The sequence below is a fragment of the Vicia villosa genome, linkage group LG4, assembly GCF_029867415.1.
Source record: "Vicia villosa cultivar HV-30 ecotype Madison, WI linkage group LG4, Vvil1.0, whole genome shotgun sequence".
NCBI classification, from domain to species: Eukaryota; Viridiplantae; Streptophyta; class Magnoliopsida; order Fabales; family Fabaceae; genus Vicia; species Vicia villosa.
The window spans coordinates 182,334,348-182,356,352 of NC_081183.1; the positions used below are offsets into that span (position 1 = coordinate 182,334,348).

General features: G+C 33.8%; 1 protein-coding gene and 1 pseudogene across 1 annotated transcript; both read right to left on the minus strand.

Annotated features, from left to right (window-relative positions):
- Window positions 1-1,622: 1,622 nt before the first annotated feature.
- LOC131598465 (ACT domain-containing protein ACR2-like) lies at window positions 1,623-4,370 on the minus strand (annotated as a pseudogene).
- A 3,584-nt stretch (window positions 4,371-7,954) lies between these two features.
- Window positions 7,955-12,407, minus strand: LOC131596281 (uncharacterized). The gene is made up of 3 exons (XM_058868891.1): window positions 12,294-12,407; window positions 10,267-10,949; window positions 7,955-10,006 (listed from the first exon to the last, which is right to left on the minus strand). The coding sequence occupies exons 2-3, from the start codon at window positions 10,945-10,947 to the stop codon at window positions 9,731-9,733; spliced, it is 957 nt and encodes a 318-aa protein (XP_058724874.1). The 5' UTR covers window positions 10,948-10,949; window positions 12,294-12,407; the 3' UTR covers window positions 7,955-9,730.
- Between the last annotated feature and the right edge of the window lie 9,598 nt (window positions 12,408-22,005).

The window sequence follows — 22,005 nt, forward strand, 5'->3', positions numbered from 1 at the left end:
ACAAGCCAACTTAATACACAAGCTAACTTAACAAATTAGGATTTAAACACTAAAACCTAATTTAACATGCTAACAACTCTAGCATCTTCGACATCTGCATGCTAGACCCATCTTCGACTACAGCATGCACACTTCGACACCAGCATGTGAACAATCCTTCGACTTCATGCTTAACTCTGTCGAACTGTCGAACCAAGAAGCTACCCTTCGACAATACTAGAGTTCGATCCAATATCTCACAACATGAATGCACAAAAGTCATTCCAATCCAACACTAACCACAAGCATTCATAAACCATACATACACAAGTTTCATGTTCTTAAAAAATAAGCTTTTAAACCAATCCAATACTCAGTTTTAAAATTCTCAAAATTATTTTAAAAAATAGCATAAAATATAAGTATATTAAATATCAATTCAATTTTCAAATATATGAATTTTTCAGTCCCAAGTCCCGGTAAGCGTGCTTCATGGCGCTAAGCGCTCTTCGCCTAACCGCGCTAAGCGGTGTCTGCTATTTACAATAAAATTATGAAATTCTAGCATTATACCAGTCGCGATTTCAACGCCAAATAACACATATATAACATGTATTTCACAACAATAACATCATAACACAATCCAAATCATCATATTCATGGTTTATCATCAAAACCTAACATTTAAATAACATGAAATTTCATAGATTTTACATCCTAACATACACCTGCCCACTATATATTATCATACAATCTCATAATAATGCAAATAATTCATCCTTACCTTGATTTCTGATTTATTATTCAAAGTTCCCTCTTAGTGTTCTTCCCTTTTTTCCTCTCTTCTACGTAAACTTTTTTTCTCTTCTCTTTCTAACTTTTTCCCTCTGACTTCTAATTCATTTTTAGAATAATACTAGTAACTAACACTAATTCACATAATAACATGTTAACGGGCTCATTATTCACACTTCCACTAACTCTTCACATTCCCACTTATTTCAGCACATTACTACTATTTTCATTATTCTCTACAATTCCCACTTAATTTAATTAATTCGCCGCTACTCGACATTATCTCCTAATGATAACTCAATGGTTCGGCACTCTCACACCAACAAACCCGTCTCATAGAAAAATTTAAAATTAAATCAATTATTCACAAAATCAAACAAATAATTAATTAACAAAATATAATAAAATAAATATAACTAATATATAACTAATAATAGAAAATTGGGGTGTTGCAACGTGCGGAAAAGCTCAAAAGAGCTCGGATACATTCATGAAGTTTTTAATCATCATGATGAAAACTAGAAGACGATATGAATTCAATGAAGAAGATCCAATGAAAATGCTATTTCTTATTGATTAAACCTCAATTTAGTTACAGGTTGTACATTTATAGTAGCTAGGAATGCTAACTAACTATAACAAACTAACTAACAAAAATAACTAACTTTGGATGAGTCATGTTTCTCTTTATATGGTGTATGGCGATAATGGTGTAACTCATGTTTCTCAACATATGGTGCATGGAGATAATGATGCAACTTCAAGGTGTTAACTTTCTAGCTAAGGTGTCTCATTAAGAGTTTCAAAAACCAAATCACTTTTGTTGTCTGACGAAAATTCTAACTACTTTAACGTTTCACCTCACAAACCCGACGTTGCATAGCTGCCTCTATGCATTTTATTAGTCGTTCCTTCTCACTTGATGTATTCAAAGTATATCCATCTATGCGTCTTATAAAATACTCCTGTAAATTCATCAACATAAACTAGTTAATTAGCCCACTGTAAATGTAGGGATATACAATATTTTGAATCTCACATTGTCACTTAATTTTAAAACTTGGGTACATTCATATGACAATTTTGAAATGAGTATACCAAATTATAAAGAATAAAAAATTCATGTATAGAATATGAATAAAAGTATATACCTGGAACGCACATCCAGCACGAGAGTTTGTGGAAGCATGAAAAATGGTATATTCGAGGTCTGTTAAGGTACAAACAATATCAAACATGAGTCTAGGACGATCCTTAAACTCAACATTCACAATTGAATAATCCCTTTGATCACAACTTTCAATTCTCACCATCTTCTTCTCATTTTCCATCTCTAAGTTTGTTTCTGAAAGCATTAGTTGGTGCAACCTCCTTTCGATTGTGCATGTCTTGGTACCTTCTAATCCAACAAGCTTTGATATCTTAACATTAGGGCTGCTGATGCTACCAATCTTAGAATTAGCGGTGGCACGGAGCACAGTTGTTAGGTGGTTTTTAATGATTGTTAGACGAGAAGGGTCGTCGATTGTGGAATTATTGGATTGGTCTGAGACATAAACAACACATGTTAAGATTGTATTGTAGCTGCATGCATGAGCTTCAACAATGTTACAATGGAGATCGGCAAGGGCCGAAAAAATCTGGAAAAATAAGTTAGGATGGTCTTGTATTGTAATTTCAATGACTGTGAAGTATTCTTGCACTCGCTTGCTGATGATTTCAATCTATATATCAAAATTAAAAGAATTAAAAACATTAAAACACGTTTTTTTAAATATGTCGGTAAAATAACATAAATATTAGGTTATTTGTAGTACCTGGTGGATGTAGTTAGTGACTTTCTGGTCAGATAATTTGTTGCCATATTCATCTCTAACATGAAATACTACAATTTTTCAAATACAAAATTACATAAAGCTTTAGATTTTATCATATGATCATGGAGTATGTAAAGTTGAAGAAATGTAATAAAACGCACCATCCATGCACCAGCGAGCATCAGATGAAATATAACTTTTGATGATTTGAAAGTTCATATCTGTCAAAACCATTACCATGTCCAGTAGAAGAACACCATGATTGTTAATCCTATTTATCTTAACCACTGTGCAATCTTCCATTGTTTCATTGTCCATGCTAACTTGGCAACTACAAAGCAGAAAAATATTATATTAACACGTGTTATCAAATAATTAATTTAAAGAATATGAAAGCATTATATATCTACATACATTGGGCCATTTATTCTTTCAGAGAGAGTATCAAACTCTGGATCATAGTAAGGGTAAGAATAATCTTTACTCATGCTGCAAATGAAAAGACACAGAATGTAAAAATGAAAAACATTTATATCTATCATTAAATCTTGTTGTTTAGGGGAGGTTTCAAGCTATTTGGTTCATGGAGTGGCTGTTAATGGTGCTAGTTTTGTGGCGGTTGTGTTAAACGGGGTTTTCCATTATTTTCCTTTCTTTGCGGTTGTGTTCGTGCTTTCGTTTTGGGTTGTTTGTTTGTTCCTAGTTTGTTTTTGTTGTTTTTTATGTTGGGTTTAGTGTTGTTTCTTAGTTATATTCTTAAAAAAAACGTCATTAACTATAAAATATTTTTAACCAAATCATTGTAATTAAGAAAATTGATTAGAGAACTAATTTTATTGATAAGACAAAACTAAGTAATGTTTTAATTAAAGTACTTATTAATTATTATTAAAAAAAATATAATTAGTTATACAAATCATTGTACATGGATGATTCACGAAATATAATTATTTAAAGAGTTAATATCTATTTTTCCTTATCATTTTGGACCATAAATCCTTTGTAAAAAAACACATTTTTTCCTATGGCTTTTAAAGATTCTTTTTATTTAGTCGCTCGTTCATCAAAATAACTAAATAACATTCACATGTTGTATTATTTTGGTATTTTTACAATTAAATTAAAACCTATGGCATTATTTTAATGATTAGTTGGAAATTAATCACATTAATCAAATTATAGAATATGATTGAAAAAATTGAACATAGTATAAGTCTTAGACATTCGTATGCTAATTTTGATATTGGGGATCAACAATCCCAAGAATAACAGTCTTAAGTATTTAATTCATCATATGCTCCTATCTAAGAAGATTTCAAGTTAGGGACTTGTGTTCGTAAAATTAAGTCATGGGATGAAATATCAAGGTAACTTTCACAATGACTTGTAGTTTACTTTTGTAGTTAACTATTTTGTAATGTAGTTTGTAAAGCACTATGTCAGTCTATGCTTATTTTGAAACTTCGATAATGTCTGTGTGTAAATGCACAGTGTGTGCTTATTTAGGAACTTTTCTAATGTTTGTCATGTAATGCACAATTTGTGTTTATTTTAAAATTTATTGTAATACACAATGTCTACAATGTATTGTAGTCAATTATTGATACTTACTGTGGATATTTTGATTATCAATCACTTTAAAAATGGAACAGACTTGTTAAACTTGTTTATCAAACACTTTAAAATTAGAGTATACCTGCTAAAATTTTGTGTGGCAATTTTATTTGCTCTATCAAACTTGTTTATCTTGAAAAAACTAGCTAAAATTGGAACACACATGTTAAACTTTTTTATCTTCTCAAACTTGTTTATTTTAGGACGGGCATGTCAAATTTTATGTGTACAAATTTCTAGGCTGCATGAGTGACAAAGGTTTTAGACATTCTTCTTAAAGATAATATTCCAAACAATTGTCTAGCAGAAAAGTAACACATGGCTCCTTTTCAAAGATCAGATAGTGTGAGAAGAAAGAAAAATATAGATATTGTTCACTCAAATGTGTGCTCAACATACGAAAGGTCCCTTGGAGATGATAAATACTTTGTTACCTTCATTGAAGATCACTTCAGTAGAAAACTTAGATGGTGTTGGCTTGATAAATCAATTTGGTAAATCAAGGTATATGCATTCCTTTATGCTAAGTCAAAGGACTGTATATACCTTGATTCAACAAGAGATGAACTTGGGTTTTGATTATGGTATTCTACAAAGAAGAAGATTTTGTGAAGCAGTGATGTGGTATTTTATGAAGATTGGATGACTAATGACACTCAATCTAAGAGGCAAAAAAATCATTACAATAAACAACTCAGGGGAACATATTTCTCATGGGAATATTGATCATGATCATGCAACAAAACCTTGTTAGTTGGAGAAACCTAGTCATATAGAATAGCATGAGACAATGCAAGAAAAGAAATAGGTAGAATATGATGAGATAGAACAAGAACCTCAAGTGAGAAGATCAACAAGAGTAAGACAACCATGAAGGCTCAATGAAACACAAGAAAGGGGAGTTTGAATTTGGTTTCTAATGTGATAACTTTTTACAGACCAAAAACAAACTCAACTATGAAAAAATACTCAAAGATTTATATTGGTTCACTGTTAACGAAGTTAATCCAGTCCACTCGCCAGAGTGAATTTTCCTTCTCAATAAAGACTTAATCCACTAATCAATCAGATTACACTCAAAGACCGACTATCAATTACTTATCGAGGCTACAGAATAAACTTAGTCCCTCGAGGAATGCAATCTCAGAGACAAAATGTCAATGAATTCTCGAGGCTACAGATTATACCTAGTCCTTGAAGGAATTCAATCAGAGTTACAAAAGAAAGATTGTGTGTTTACAAAGATGCTTCTAAACAAGCAGATACAAAATATGAATTATAGACTCTTATACTTAAGAAAAATTATACAATGAAAAGCTCTAAGTGTAGTAAGTGTTGTTTCTCTATTTGTTTCTCTTTGTTGTGTTGTTGTTTAGACTTTTTTAGAATGATGTACACAACAATTCTATCTTTGTACAATTATCTTCTCGAGAATTCTCTTTTTCTTAAATTTCCTTGTCCTTTTTATATAGATGATGAAATAAGACTGTTGGAGAATTAAATTGGAAGATGATGAATAGTATCGTTGGATGATGAATATTTCGTCAATTTCACAGTTGAAGTAATGGTGCGAGGTTGGGACGTAAAACGTGGATATTCGTCGGTAGTACATCCCTTTTATAATTCCAGGATATTTGTCCTTTTTAAGGAATATTTGATTTTACCTCTTTAGATTGTACTATCTCCAGGATTATGCATCCAATCATTATTCTCGATCATTCAATTCGTATTTAAGATGATTTGAAGCTTGGCCAAAGTTCAGAGCCTTGTGGATATAGACTTCAAAGTCTAGTAAAAATAAGGCTTGATTTATCAGAGTGATTATGGATTGTTTTATGAAAAGGTGTTGACCTGATTATCCATATGCTTAATAATTAGAGAAATATTTCTTCAGATTTCAGCTTCGCTTCAGAATCTGATAAAGTCCATAGTCTCTTTGTCCAGAGTTTGCATTGATTAGAGTTTGCGTTGTCCAGACCTCAAAGTCTTCTTTTGTTAGAGTTTGCTTTGTTCAGGCTTTGCTTTGTTTAGAGTGAGAGTCTATTTTGCTCAGAGTTGCTTCATTTAGAGTCCAAAACTCTCTTTCATAATATGCACACTTAATGAAACGATTAATGTATAAAATCATTCTCTATACTTTGTTATCATCAAAACATAAGGATTGTAGTTGCATAACCAAACTTATTCCAACAAATCATTCAAGAGGTACTTCTCAAATGAATATTTCAATATCACTGACAAAATGGGCCCTCAAAGCTTCATAGAATTCATTAATATAAAATACAATGAGAAATGGACGCACTGTATTGAAGAAGAAATTAAATCCCCCTAAAGGAAAACCAAACATACGACTTGATAAAGTTTCCAAAAAGAAGAAAAGACATTAAAAAACATGTGAGTTTTTAACCTTAAGTCTAAAGAGAACAACGTCAACCTCGGGTACAAAGCATTTATTATCTTAAAAGGTGTCATTAAAATAAAGGTATAAATTTTTAAAATTATTTACACCATTGATGAAGATGACATCTACTAGAGTAATTCTTGGTCTACCTACAGAATTAGAAAAAGATGAATGAATTCAAAAAATCTTTAAGCAAACCATTTGCTATGAAGATTTGGATGATGTGAAAAAGATTAGTGGAATTAAGACTATCAAAGAATATTATAAAAGAATGTTGTTGATATCACAAGAAGACTTATCAAGAAAATTCTTTGACAAATTTAACGTGCATAATATCGAACATGTGCATGTTTCATAACCTGGTCATCTAAAACTTAACAAGACATTGAGACCAAACAATGGCCAAAGAAAAAGAAAAAATAAGCAAGGTGTCATATTCTTCAGTAGTGAGTAGCCTTATGCATGCAATGGTCTGTTCAAGACCAGGCGATGTATATGTTGTTAGAGGTGTGAGTTTATTTCTATCGAAATTAGAGAACGAGCATTGAAATATTATGAAATGGATATTGAGGCATACAAGAGGAACTGCTAAAAAATGCTTGTGTTTTAGTAACGAAAATTCAATATCGAATATTCAAATGCAAATATGGCGGAAAATGTAGATTCAAGAAATTTTGTGTTAAGATATCTAATTACTTTTTAGGGGGAGTTGTTTCTTGACAATCAAAACTTAAAAAATGTGTTTCATTATCAATGAATGAAGTTGGGTATATTGCAGCATCATAAACTTGCAAAGAAATGTTGTGGGTGAAGAATTTTTGTGAGCTAGTACATGTACATGATGAATATATGATAAACTATGACAATCAAAGTGTCACTCGTGAAGCTGCAAACCCTATGTTTCATTCATGCTCTAAATACATTTTTTGGTATTCCCTCTTTATTTTATGATGAGTAATATCCAAGTCATCAAAATAATTTCAACTTGGAAAAGGATTCTTTCTTTGAACCTTGAGACCACGCATTCAAACTTATAAGATGTGAAGATGATATTTACAAGAGTTTTAGAAACCTAATCATTAAATATCCATTATATTTTTGAAATTTTTAGTTAAACCACGTCATTCTCCTAAAACTACGAGGCTTTGTGAAGAGTTTATTTATTCCATGAAAAAAGAGAGAATCCAAGAGTGATAGTAAGAAATAGAGTTCAAGGCTTCTAGCCTCTTTGTAGAAAAACGAATTTTATTTTCATCATAGTTTACTAAAAGTTGAGAGATATTGTTTAACATCTAAGTTGTTGAGATTGAAAAAAAAAATCCTCTAGTGTTAAGAGAGTTTGTAATCCTAATTTTCTCAATATTTTATTGAACTATTTGTAATCCTACTTTTCTAAATATTTTATTGAACTATATCTCGTGATTTCTCTCATTCACATTGAAATGGTTTCCACGTATAAGAAATATTGGTGTGATTTTTATTTTTGTTTCCATTAAATGCCAATTATTACTTTACAAAAGAGAAAAAATACGCAAACATTTCTCAACAATAATTATGACTCAACAATGTGAAACATTTCTCAACAATAATTATGATTCAACAAATGCAATAAGAGAACTTATACAATTCGATGAAACTTTTATCTATCCATCCATTTTTGATAGTCCATATCTACATTAACTTTCTATCTTTCCAACACACTTGGAATGTTTTGCAACTCACTATGTCCTATCCATTTGACCTAACTTTGGAAAATCATGTAACAAATAAGATGATTAAGGTTTTCCTCAAAAAATATAATGGATCAACATTCAAACATTTAACATAAACAATAAAATCATATTTTATTTTTAGAAAGTTCTTAAAAGCAAAGTGTATAAACTTTGGAGTTGTTCTTTCCGGCCTTATGTGTGCACACCTACCACCGAGAAAGTCACTACTACCACCGCGAAAAGTCACTATTGTCTCCAACATTCAGAGAAATGCATCTCCGAACGCACCTTTTATACACACATTTTTAGCACTTCATAAATAAGACACCTATTTTGCTCAAAAACTTTGTCTGAAAATGGATCTCCGGATTCTAAAAATGTATCTCCGCAAAGTGTATGTTGATTCTGTATCAAATTATGCTGCAAGCACCACCTGAGTGAGTTTTTAGTAAGAAATCACACCACTACTAGTTCTTACAGATACAGGCAATCAGGACCTGCTTTCAAATGTCCCCATACTAAAATTTCCAAATTGTATACATTTGTCCTGCATCAATAATCATATACTGGAAAAGTTCAAGAAACCACAGCAACTCTTGCAGCACGATGTCGTAAACCATGAACTAGATGATGAAGATGTCATTTCCTATATAAACTAGGTCCAATCTTCTTTTAAGTTTTTTATTACAACTGAAAAATTTATAGCATACAACTTCATTAAATCCCTGATAACGAAGATTTGCAGATATTCCGAGAAATAATGCATAAACATTGTTGTTTTGAGTATTGGTGACAGGACACTTTACAGAGATACATTTTTGGAATCCAGAGATGCATCTCTGAACATTTTCTTTAGACAAAATAGAGGGTGTCACACTTGCAACGCCTTTGTTAGTGTGATTTTAGGTGGATCCAGAGATGTATCTCCGGATACATCAATGACATTTTTGAGGTTTCAGAGGTGTGACTCGTACCTGTAAAGATGGAAAGAGTAACCCCCTAAACTTAAACTTGTCCACAACTTTCTCGCTCAATTCACTCAAACAGTTAGCATTTATCCAACTATGATGCATAGAAAACATACACCCTCAAAAATTAAATTAAAAGGATAATCAGAATCATAAAATATTATGTAACTTACTTAGTTTGATGTTCTACAAATTTCGAATGCAAACTCTTTGCTTGCTGATGAATTAGCTGTTGTTAGGAAACATCATTTAAAGCATATTACAAACAAATTTGTAACGTATAATCATCATGATTCAAAATAAGAAGAGCGATGTTCATGCTTACCATAATTAATTCCATCAAAAAGAGATCATATAACAAACAAAATTAAAAGCCTTTATAATATTTCATGTTTAAACTTGACCCAAAAAATTTTTTTCATGTTTAAAACCATATCCAGAACATCACATGTACAAAGTTTCAAAATCATAAGCAAGTGGAGGGTTTCCATTACCCAAGTCTAGAGATGGACACGGTGAAGTCGTTTCTGAAAAGGCTGGTGGGTTTCCATTACCCAAGTCTATAGATAGACACGGTGAAGTCGTTTCTGGAAAGGCTGGTAGGTTTCCATTACCCTTCTCTAGAGATGGATACGGGGAAGTCATTTCTGGAAAGGCTATTTGACGCAACCGATCTTTAATATATATCTTTGTATTGTAATCAGCACTGTCAAAACAAGCCTGCAGTATGTCTTAAAAAAATTAATAAAAATTGAAGTGAAGATTTGCTTGGCATATGTTCAGTTTTGGATTAACCGGGCTTACGCGAGCCTGAAATCACATGATTTTTTCACGTCTAAGCAAAAGCTCCGGTTATTAGCTTCTAGTAAATCACTTAAAAATCATAACTGGACATGCATTAGTATGTTCAAACACCAAACCAAACAAGCGCTTGGTCTAGACATGTTAAATACTAGTACACAATTATTAGTAAGCCAAACCTGAATTGCTTCCATCTCTTCCTTAATAGAGATTTCAGAATGATCTTCGTTGACGATACCATCAGCCATCTCTTCCTTAATAGAGATTTCTGGATGATCTTCTTTGATGAGACCATCAGCTTCTTCTTTTTTAGACTTTTTATATATGTGAATAGTATTATAAATACATTTGATAGTAGTCACATTGTCTGGCCTTCGTTTTTTTAAAGTCATAAGAATATCTTTTGGAAGAACCATGTCATCTATCATCTCATAAACAAGTTTCTTTTCTTCCACATTTAGCCGACTTGCAATAGGATGACCTTCTAAATTTTCGGCCATCTCATGATTGTGTTTTCCACACACTACATTAACTTTCCATACACCAGAGCTTAAAAAATAACCCCGCAATCTAAATGGACACTCACATTTTTTAGATTGTGTGTCTTGGTGTTTCAACTGCTTGTTGGATTTTCTGGATTTTTTATAAACACCTCCTCTTTCACATCCAAGTACAATTGTCTGTCTTCTTCTATCTGACCCATTATCGGACCTTGTAGTAACAATAACAAACCCTAACTTCATTGCTTCTCCTCGAACCCATTCCAACAAGCTATCTCGAGTGCTAAATTTTGTATCAGTAGTAAAAACACTAACAAAATCAATAGGCTCAACAAGTGGCTCAGCAGAGGGATCCTGCATACCTGAAATGTATCATGATCATTAAAACAAAGGTTGATACATTAAACACGAAGTTCATATTGGCTCATCGTAACATTTTTTTGGATTGGTCAATCTAGATAATACAATTAAAACCAATAATATGTAAAAACCAAAATCAAAATGTAAAAATAACAATAAAAATAGATTCAGAGCTACATTAACTTTACTTTCAAACAAAAAATTGTGTAAATAGAGTTAACAAGCAATAGGAATGAGTAATGAAACACATTTCGTAAAATAAGATTTTTGTTTTGTGTGGTTTTAAGTGAACTAACTAAAAGTGCATAAACTAAAAATTAGGCCCAACAGTATTCTTGTTACAGCTACTTTCTTGTTACAGCTACAAAAGTTAATTACAACTTTACAAGTAATATGGCATCAACTTTCTAAAAGGCCCAACCAGAAGGTTTAGTAATGGACTACAATCAATTGATATACTTGGTTACATTCTCTATATTGAAATCCATACTAATAGAAGTTACACATCAGTTTGGATATTCATTTACCGACTCGAGACAAATTCACTTAAGAGAAAGACAAATTTTTTCCTCAATGCTCTTAATTTGCAAACAAAAACTTCATAAATGCAACAGCCAAAAAGCATGTAATAAAAACAACTTAAATAAAAATAAAATGCTACAGAAGTAGTCACAATTGGAAAGAACAACAAAACAATGAAATCAAATTTCATTAAGACGAAATCAACAAAACAACAATTGTGCATGTGAGTGATGACGATGAAGGACAAGTGATTGTTGAAAAAATGAAATTAAAGTCGAAGGATTTCATTTTTAACAGACACACAATAGAGGGAACGGAGTTAGAAACACCTTTAAGTAGGTTAGTCAAATAACCGACTCAAAATAATCACTCCAACTTTTAAGGCTCATCTTGAAATATGACTATAGTTTCACAATATAAGTACTGAAATCATGGTATATGAAACACTTCTCTTCTGATCCTTTTCATAAAATCGAACTACTATATGAAGCTAACCAATTCCAAACTCCCGATCAATAAAATGAAACCCAATGGGAGAGAAACAGAATTATCATTTTTTTCTGAAAAAAACTGCAATAAAAAATTGAGAACTCAGTGACAGTGACAACAAATAGAAAAGAAACTGCACAATGCAGATACTCATTCAAAACAAATACAATTCAAGCACTATTATAATGGAAAATTGTAAGTAATACAGAGAAACCTTAACAGAAGATAAAAGAGGGTAAAATAAACAAAAACCCTAACGACTAGAATTACAAAATGTGTGAACGAATTCGGTTTTAACGGAGAGACGGCGGAGGGAAGGAAGTGTCGATTTTTACCTGATCGGAGACTGGTGTCGCGCCGTCGTAGATATCGTTCGTCGGCTCCTCCACCTGTGTGCCGTCAGTCTCATAGAATAGATGAGAGAAGAATGGATTCGTGTACATGGTCTTCGCGCCTTGTGTTTTTTCCTTATTTTAATTTTTTTTTCTTAATTAATAATTTAATACTCTTTTTCAATTATTTAGAAGAAAAAAATATAAACAATAATTAACGATATTTTTATATTTTAATTATTTTTTCTTTTAATTTTTAGGTTTTTTAATATTATTAATAAAATACAATTTTGAAAAATAACTTTTATTCCCTTTATTAAACAAAATTAGTAAAAAAAATTGTGTGTACACACAAGTACTGATTACATACATACACATTTGTTCATATACTTCAAAAAATAATTAATAAAATATAATTTTTGAATATTTTAGTTAATAATTTAATTTTTTTTCTGTTTCATATAATTGTGAAAAAGTAAAATTTATTAAAATCATATTATAGAAATAGAAGTAAAAAAATTTATAAAATAGTTTTGAATATAAATATATAATATATAAAAAATTTGTAATTATAAAATAGAAAAGTAAAATTAATAGAAGGATGCTATTTGAAGTCATGAAACATAATTTTGAAGAATTAATTTTGTTATTAAATATTAGTTGTACATTTTGTTTTTAATGAAATTGTTAAAATAAAATAATTCATTAATAAAACTTGAAAATACAATATAGTAGTATATAATGGAAAAAATAAAAATGATACATTTTAATCTCAACAACAAAAACTACCTCTCGTGTCTATGTCACTCGCTTCACCATTTTGGTCTAATTGAGCAGCATTATTGCTGAATGAATTAGTTTGTTCATCGACTTCAAACTTATTGAACAGTATAGTTGATTTTAGGTGTTGACAGTTAGAGTTACTTAGGATTTACACCTTATTAGGGTAGTTTGTTATTTTTTCGGTTGCTTGCTATCCAAGACACTTCTTGTATATATTTTTACCTTCATTAATATTCAAAGTTAAGCTCAATTATGCATACATTCACAAATTAAATTATGGTATCAGTAGTGTGAGTAATTTTCACATTTACTCCTCTTCTCCTTCACTTAATTCTTGAGCTTCCTACGGGTCTTCAATCATGGTGATTAGTGATCTTGATGATTCATCGAAAAACAACAACGACACAACACATAACACCACACTACGCCAAAATTGGCTTTTAAAAGCGCACCTACAACAGCGCTTATTCACAAAAGCGCTTTCGTAGGTTTGGTTAAAAACAAAATAAAAAAACACGCTAGAAAAGCGCTCTTAAAGGGGGGGCAATGAAAGCGCTTTTCAAAAGCGCTCTTATAGGAGGTGGCTATGAAAGCGCTTTCCAAAAGCGCTCTTAAAGGGTGGGGTATGACAGCGCTTTTCAAAAGCGCTCTTATAGGGGTCTTATAGGGGGTGGATATGAAAGCGCTTTTGAAAGCGCTCTTAAAGGGGGGGGTTACGAAAGCGCTTTTAAAGAGAAAGCGCTGGTATAGAGTGGCCTATGAAAGCGCTTTTGAAAAGCGCTCTTGTAGCCCTCATTAAATATTTTTAAAACTAAAACACGCTCTTTTATTTTAATTTCCAGAAACATTCTGAAAGTTCTTCTTCTTCCTCTCACGCTATTACTGTTATTCCGTCGAACCACTCACCCTCTAAACCACTCACCCTCACGTCTGAACCACTCACCGTCCGTCTCAACCACTCTCCGTCGTCTTCTCACCTTCAGGCCACCGCCGCCGCCGCCGCTGCCGCCGCCGTTCTTTGGGTGGGATTTTAGGGTTTTCTTGGTCAAAATCAACATCTTCTTGCTGCTTCTGTTCAGGTAAAATCTTCCCACTATTCTGGTCTGGTTTAGGCAATTTCAGCGAGGACTTTCTGTTTAGGGATTTTAGGATTTTAGGGATTTTAGGATTTTAGAACTTGTAATTGCAAATGAAATTTCTGGTCTGGTTTGAAGACAGTAATGAAGTCAGTGATACATTCTTCTGTTATGGATATCAATAGAAAAATTAAGAGAAATATAATGTCTTAAAATGCTAGAAAGCAACACACTTACTGATTGATACATAATTTTGAACTAAAGTGTTGCTACTCTTGGACATTTTCTTCCACTCTTACCACATTTCATTTAGAAATGTAACTGAGTTTTTGAATACAAAACTACTTGCTGTTGCTGCCTAAATTAAGGTATCTCAAAAAATGAAAACAGAGACAATAAACATCATCGACTTCTGTGAAAGTTCTATTTTAAAATATTTGTACGGTGATACTACATATATGGTTATAACATATGTTAAATAAATAAATATTAAGTGACATAAACTTCAAAAGATAGGTTTTTATAGTAATGGTGATGAAGGTTAAAGGTTATTATAGTAATGGTGAAATTATAGTAAGGCAATTTCATGGGTTTATGGATGGTTATTTGGTTGTGGGTATTTGTACGGTGATACTACATATATGGTTATAACATATGTTAAATAAATAAATATTAAGTGACATAAACTTCAAAAGATAGGTTTTTATAGTAATGGTGATGAAGGTTAAAGGTTATTATAGTAATGGTGAAATTATAGTAAGGCAATTTCATGGGTTTATGGATGGTTATTTGGTTGTGGGTTTATTATTATTCTATTAAGTGTACTTTTATAGTTACTTTGAAGTCTATGGTTTCTACTTCTAAAATCATAGTAGTTTGTGCTACAGATTGCATATAGTTCCTTCACTTTTATGATATTTGTATTTAACTGCATCGTGCGTGTGTGTTTAATTTTACAGTTACTTTGAAGTCTCTGGTTTCTACTTGTACAACGCCGATTCAAACCTACCCATCTCCCACATCAAGTCTAACTCAGGTTACTATCCCTTTCTTCTTGCTTATAGTTTGTTATTTTCTGCTTATAGTTTATTGTTTATGGTTCTATTTAATATCAATTTAGTGTCTCTCAACCATTTTTTTGGTTTGTGGACTTATATTACCTTGAAATAAGGTAAGGTCTTCTTTAAGAAATCGGGTATTCTGATTAGGTATTCTGATTAGGTATTCTATTATGATGATAGCTATTTATTATCTTGACAGAATTCCTTAGTACCTGATAGAGAAACCAAGAAGCATTTGTTTAGCTTAATTAAGTCATGGATAAGACATGGATGAGATCAAACCGATTGTCGAAAGAGTACGAGAAAGGGGTATGGGAATTCGTTGAGTTTGCGGTTAAGCACTCCGAAGACCCGCTTCGAATGCCGTGTCCTTGCTTGGGTTGCTGTTATGGGGATAAGGTTGACGGGAAACAGTTGGGATCCCATTTACTACGGTTTGGAATTGATAGAAGTTATACATGTTGGACAATGCATGGTGAGAAAAGTAACAGGAATGCTGGGTCGAGTTGTAATAGGAAGTATGCTTCAAACGACGATTGCACAGACACATACGATTGCGATCGAGTCGAAGAGATTGCAGAAGCGCTTGAAGAAGATCTTGCGGATTGTCCCAAAATGTTTGAGAGGTTGGTAAGCGATGCAGAGAAACCGTTGTATGATGGTTGTTCAAAATTCACAAGATTGTCTGCGGTGTTAAAGTTGTACAACTTAAAGGCGGACAATGGATGGTCGGATAAAAGTTTCACAGAGTTATTAGCCCTTATGAAAGATATGCTACCAGAGGATAATGTTCTTCCCAATCGAACGTATGAAGCCAAAAAGATGTTGTCCTCTATTGGCATGAGCTATGATAAGATACATGCATGTCCAAACGATTGCGTTTTGTTTCGAAACGAGTATGCAGCGTTGAATGAGTGTCCTAAATGTGGTGCCCCTCGATATAAGAAAAAGTTGTCTCCTGCTAAAGTCTTATGGTATTTTCCTATAATTCCGAGATTTAGACGCATGTATCGTAGTGAGACCGATTCAAGACACTTGACTTGGCATGCAGATGAAAGAATTATTGATGGAAAGTTGCGACATCCGGCAGACTCACCACAATGGATGAAAGTTGATACTGATTATCCTGAATTTGCAAAAGAAGCAAGAAACCTTCGGTTGTCATTGTCTACTGATGGAATGAACCCGCATGGTATTCAAAGTATCTCGCATAGCACATGGCCTGTGATTCTTATGATCTATAACCTACCTCCGTGGCTATGTATGAAGCGTAAGTACATGATGTTATCAATGCTAATTTCTGGGCCTAAACAACCAGGGAATGACATAGACGTATACTTGGCACCGTTAATCGAAGATTTAAAGTTTTTGTGGGACAACGGTGTGGAGGTTTACGATGGGTATAGGAAGGAAAGTTTCAACTTGAGGGCGATGTTGTTTGGAACAATTAATGATTTTCCAGCATACGGAAATCTATCCGGGTACAGCAATAAAGGTCAAAAGGCGTGTCCCGTTTGTGAAGATGAAACCGATACGACACGATTGGATCTTTGTCAGAAGAATGTCTTTCTCGGTCATCGTAGATTCTTAAATTCTAATCATCACTACCGTGGGTGGAGAAAAGCATTCAACGGAAAGGCCGAACATGGTACAGCCCCGCCTTTTTTGTCAGGTGATCAAATTTTTGAAAAGGTGAAAGATGTGAGCACTCAGTTTGGCAAGCCTTTTGCACATTCACTTGTCAAGGGTGGGTGGAAGAAGAAGTCCATTTTTTTTGAACTTCCATATTGGAAGTCGTTGTACGTAAGACATTTCCTGGATGTTATGCATATTGAAAAAAATGTATTTGACAGCGTTATAGGTACGTTACTCAATATACCAGGAAAGTCTAAGGATGGCGTTAACATAAGGAATGACATGGCAAACATGGGGATGAGAACTGAATTGAGACCCGTGACGAAAGGAAGACGAACATATCTGCCACCTGCTGTTTACACTCTATCTAGAAAGGAGAAGAAAACATTGTGTAAGTTCCTCAGTGAAGTTAAAGTTCCAGAAGGCTACTCTTCAGATATTAGAAGACTTGTGTCCATGAAAGACCTCAAGTTAAAGAGTTTGAAGACGCATGATTGTCATGTTATAATGGAACATTTTTTACCAATAGGTATACGTTCTATTCTGCCAGAAAAAGTAAGAAGCGCAATAACTAAGCTGTGTTTCTTCTTCAGGTCAATTTGCAGTAAGGTGGTCGATCCCGCGATCTTACCAACATTGCAAAAAGAGATAGTTGTTACTTTATGTGATCTTGAAATGTATTTTCCTCCCTCGTTTTTTGACATAATGGTTCATCTAGTCGTTCATCTTGTGAAAGAGACACAATTGTGCGGACCAGCTTATATGAGATGGATGTACCCTGCTGAACGTTATACGAAAATATTAAAAGGGTACGTGAAAAACAGAAGTCGACCGGAGGGTTGTATTGCCGAACGATACGTTGTTGAAGAAGCGGTTGAGTTTTGTACTGAATATCTGTCAAATGTTCAATCAATTGGACTCCCCAAATCTCATATTGTCGAAAAAAAAGAAGGAAAAAGGCTAATTGGAAATAAAGTTGTGACAGTATCAATGGTCGAACGGGATCAAGCGCACTTGTATGTTCTGCACAATGAGATTGAGGTTGAGCCGTATGTTGAAATGCACAAGGTTGTTCTCCGAGATTTAAATCCAAATAGAAATGAGAACTGGATAGTACGAGAGCACAATCGAAGTTTCATTCCGTGGTTTAGGGATCATATTTATTCAAAGTATCGTTCAGATCCTGCTTCAGTAACAGAAAGGTTGAGATGTTTAGCCTATGGTCCAACTGTAATTGTGCTTTCTTATAGCGCATACGCTATTAATGGATACACATTTTATACCAAAGAACAGGATGATAAAAGTACTATGCAAAATAGTGGTGTTACCTTGGTAGCTGAAGCAATGCACATATCAAGTGCGAATGACTTAAATCCGAAATTTGCAAATTTGTCATATTTTGGGGTTATCGAGCGCATTTTGGTGTTTGATTACGCGAAGTTTCAGATTCCTGTATTTGGTTGCAAGTGGGTTGAAAATAATAGTGGCATACGAATGGATAAGTCAGGATTTTTGCAAGTGGATCTCAATAGGGTAGGGTACAAAGATGAGCCTTTCATTTTAGCCTCTCAAGCTAAACAAGTGTTCTATGTCAATGATCCGACAAGTACGAAATGGTCTATAGTGCTTTTATCTAACAAAATAGTAGATGAAAACATTGAAGATCAAGGTGATATTGGTGTTGGCATTGAATCTTGTACAAGAAACGATCAAAATGAGAATGAATCTTGTACTAGAAATGATCATAATGAGGGTATTTGGATCAATCCAACCGTCCGCGTTGTTAAGAGACGCGTAGAACACAATCCTACAAAGAAAAGAAAGAGACGTTAGTGATAAAGGTAATAGTATACATATTCCGACTAATTTGTTTTATTCAATTTGTACCGATTGTTTTAATCAATAGTATAGTACTTATTCAATTTTGGTGCATATTCTCGTTTTGTACATAACTTTTGAACCATGTATCCGTTTGTCGACTTCTTTACATGTAACTATACTATTTTGACGATTCCGGAGCTGCTCATGCACTTATATGTTCATTTCGGGACAGTTTTTTTATCGGTTTTGCTTCTGCCCGTAATCAAAAGTCGGGCTTAGGGTCTGAATTTCGGAAAACCGACTTTATTTTTGAGTCCGTGGGGACGTTTTACCATAGCCATGTAAATTTCGTTCAATTCCGACAACTTTATTTTTTGACGCTTATTTTGATTTGTACCGATTTCGTTTCCGATTTACTTGTACATGCATGGTTTGACTTCCATTTTACTTGTATAGATTGTTAGCTTATTAATAGTGTACTAATGTGCTTTAGTTTGTTTGATACAGGTTAAATGGCTCCGGATAGAGATGCTCCACCTGAAAACTCACAAGAAAGAGATGCTCAAGAAAGAGATGCCACGGATACAAATGCTCCACCTGATACTGAAGCAAAAGAAGTTGCACGAGGCATCACTATCATGAAGGGAATCGTTCGACATAGAGACCAAGGATTAGTATACCGATTGGAATGGAATTCTGATAAACAAGCAATTGGTCCTAATTCTGCAAAGCTGACAAGTTATATTGGTACACTTGTTCGTATGCATATTCCGGTCTCCGTAGCTAGATGGAATATGAAAAGCAAAGACTTGGATGAGAAAAAAGACGCGATTTGGGACGAGCTTCAGGTATATATCATATATGGTTAATTGTTGTTATTATCTTGACGATAAATTGTTTAAATTACTTATACTAACACACTATGCGTATGTTTTTTTGCAGAGGACTTTTGAGATACCAGATGATCGTAGACGCTACATACTTGGTTTGGCCGGCAAAAGATATAGAGGGTGGAAAGCTTTTTTGACAAACACTTATCTTAAGGATAAAGATGGAAACTTTCTTGAAGAGGCACCGGGACGGCCAAAAAAGTATGAGATCTTCATTGGTGAAGAAGATTGGGCTAAGTTTGTAGAGCAAAGAGATGAAGATTTTCGGAAAAGGAGTGCCAAGAATAGTGCGAGAGCATCCAAACCCGCATATCCATACAAAAAAGGGCGTTTGGGATATGCACGCTTGGAGGATAAAATTGTAAGTAAATAGAAATGCGTTTTAATTAATTGTCTAAATGTGTTTTATTTGATGATTTTTATCATTTGTGTCAATGCATAGTTAGAGGAGACTAAAAGTGAGGAAACCTCACTTCCTGAACATGTGTTGTGGAGGGAAGCTCGTGTGGGCAAGGATCATGCTGTCGATCCCGAAGTTCAGAGAGTTTTTACTGAATGTGTAAGTATAATACTGTGTCTTTAATTAAATCAAATGTTTTTTAATATATAAATGATTTTTTAATGTAAATGAATTACAGGAGACCTTGTCGCAATCGGCATCCACCGAAGAGGGGAGCATACTTAGTAGAGCACTAGATGCTCCTGAGTATCCCGGTCGGGTGAGGGGTAAGGGTCATGGTGTGACTCCAACCTCTTTTTACAAGAGTCCTAGGAGAAGAAATCCTTCAAATGAAGAAGTGTTGCAAAAGTTGGCGGAATTGCAAGCACAAGTCTCTGAATTGCAAAGAGATAAAGAGGCGTATATGAGAGAAAAGTGCAACACTTCATCGGTGAAAGAAACTAGTGATAAGGCAAGTATCAACTATCAAAGGAAATTTCCCGAGGTAATTATAATTTTTTTTCCTTTTAAATTGTTCTATTTTATTAATGATAATGACTTTATATTTACTATTGGTTTAGGGCATTTCATCTTGCCAACTATACTTATCGGAACCGAGTTATCGACTAGTTGGCAAGGGAAAAGTGCACAACACTTTGGGAGATTTACTTCACCATAGACCGCTCCCGGATGGACACCTGAAAGTATCGGTGGATGTTGTAGTAGATCATGATGCGATGCTACCGGTACCTGACATGGTCTCAGAGACGACATTGCTGCGAGATGCAATAGGATCATTTGTTGCATGGCCCTCGGAGCTCATTACCATTAGTGATGAGGTATATTGAAAACGATTATGAATCATTTAGTTTTCGAATGTCAATTCTAAACCGTTTATTAATTATTTTTTACATTTTAATTTTAGACTGCTCCTATAAAACCCACAGTTAAGGGTAAAGGGATTTTACAGGAGGAGGAGTCCGTTGCATCACTAAAAGAGGTACATTTAAAGTGTTAATAATTAATCTGAATCTAAATCTGCATGATTTTATATTTTACATAACTTATATGATTTTTAGGCATCCGCTCGAGAGTCACAACAAGTGACGCAGCAAGTTCGTACCGTACCACCCGCTGGTCCTCCGAAGCCAGCGGGAAAAAAAGGCGGTGCTTTTGTGCCTCGGTACCGGTCGACGCTCGCAACAATGGTTGATATGTCCGATTTGACGGATGGTGCTGCACGTGAAATCGTTATGGATGAGAGTGTCTTCGGTATTGAATTCAAGTCACTTATTACACTTGATGACTTGGAGGAGATTTTTAAGCATGATCAACTAGGCGTCAATAACATGCACTCATACATTCGGTAATATTCCCTCATCCGATATATTATTTAATTAGTCCCACAATATAATTTATTTACACATTTCAATGAAAATAATCTAATGTTTATTATGTTTTTATTTAAGGTTGTTGTATGACAGAGTGTTGCGCGGGACTCCGTTGTCTAACAGATTCCGTTTCGTGTCTTCCGCCCACTGCAGCGGAATGGCAATTGATTCGGAACCGGAATCAGTTAGACAGTGCTTAGTAGATAGATTCATGTCCACCGGCAATACAGAATGTCTGCATCTTTGGGCGTATAATACCCGACCAGTAGGGTTAGTTTCTCATTCTTTGTTCATCTAATCTCTGTTTCTTTTGTGTATAGCAAAATTTTCATATAACCTATTGTTTTTATTTATAGAGCACACTGGTTGCTGCTTGCTATCAACCCTATAAGGGAAGTCGTGTATTATCTGAATTCGGTAAATGGTGAATGGACCAATTATCCGGCCATGAAGGACATCGTTGATTTGTATGTGGGATCGTTCTAAATATATATTCGTGTATATTTATATATATATATTTACTTATTTGTGGGATTGATCTAAACATATGCTTTTATATATTTGTTAATTAGATCAATACAAGTGTTCCGAAGTCAACAGGACGCACAGGTATCCCGAA

Coding starts and splice junctions, on each gene's coding strand:
- LOC131596281 (XM_058868891.1), bottom strand. CDS start 10,947: ATGCAGGATCCCTCTGCTGAGCCACTTGTTGAGCCTATTGATTTTGTT. Junction 10,007..10,266: donor AAGAGATGGAAGCAATTCAG/GTTTGGCTTACT, acceptor GACATACTGCAG/GCTTGTTTTGACAGTGCTGA.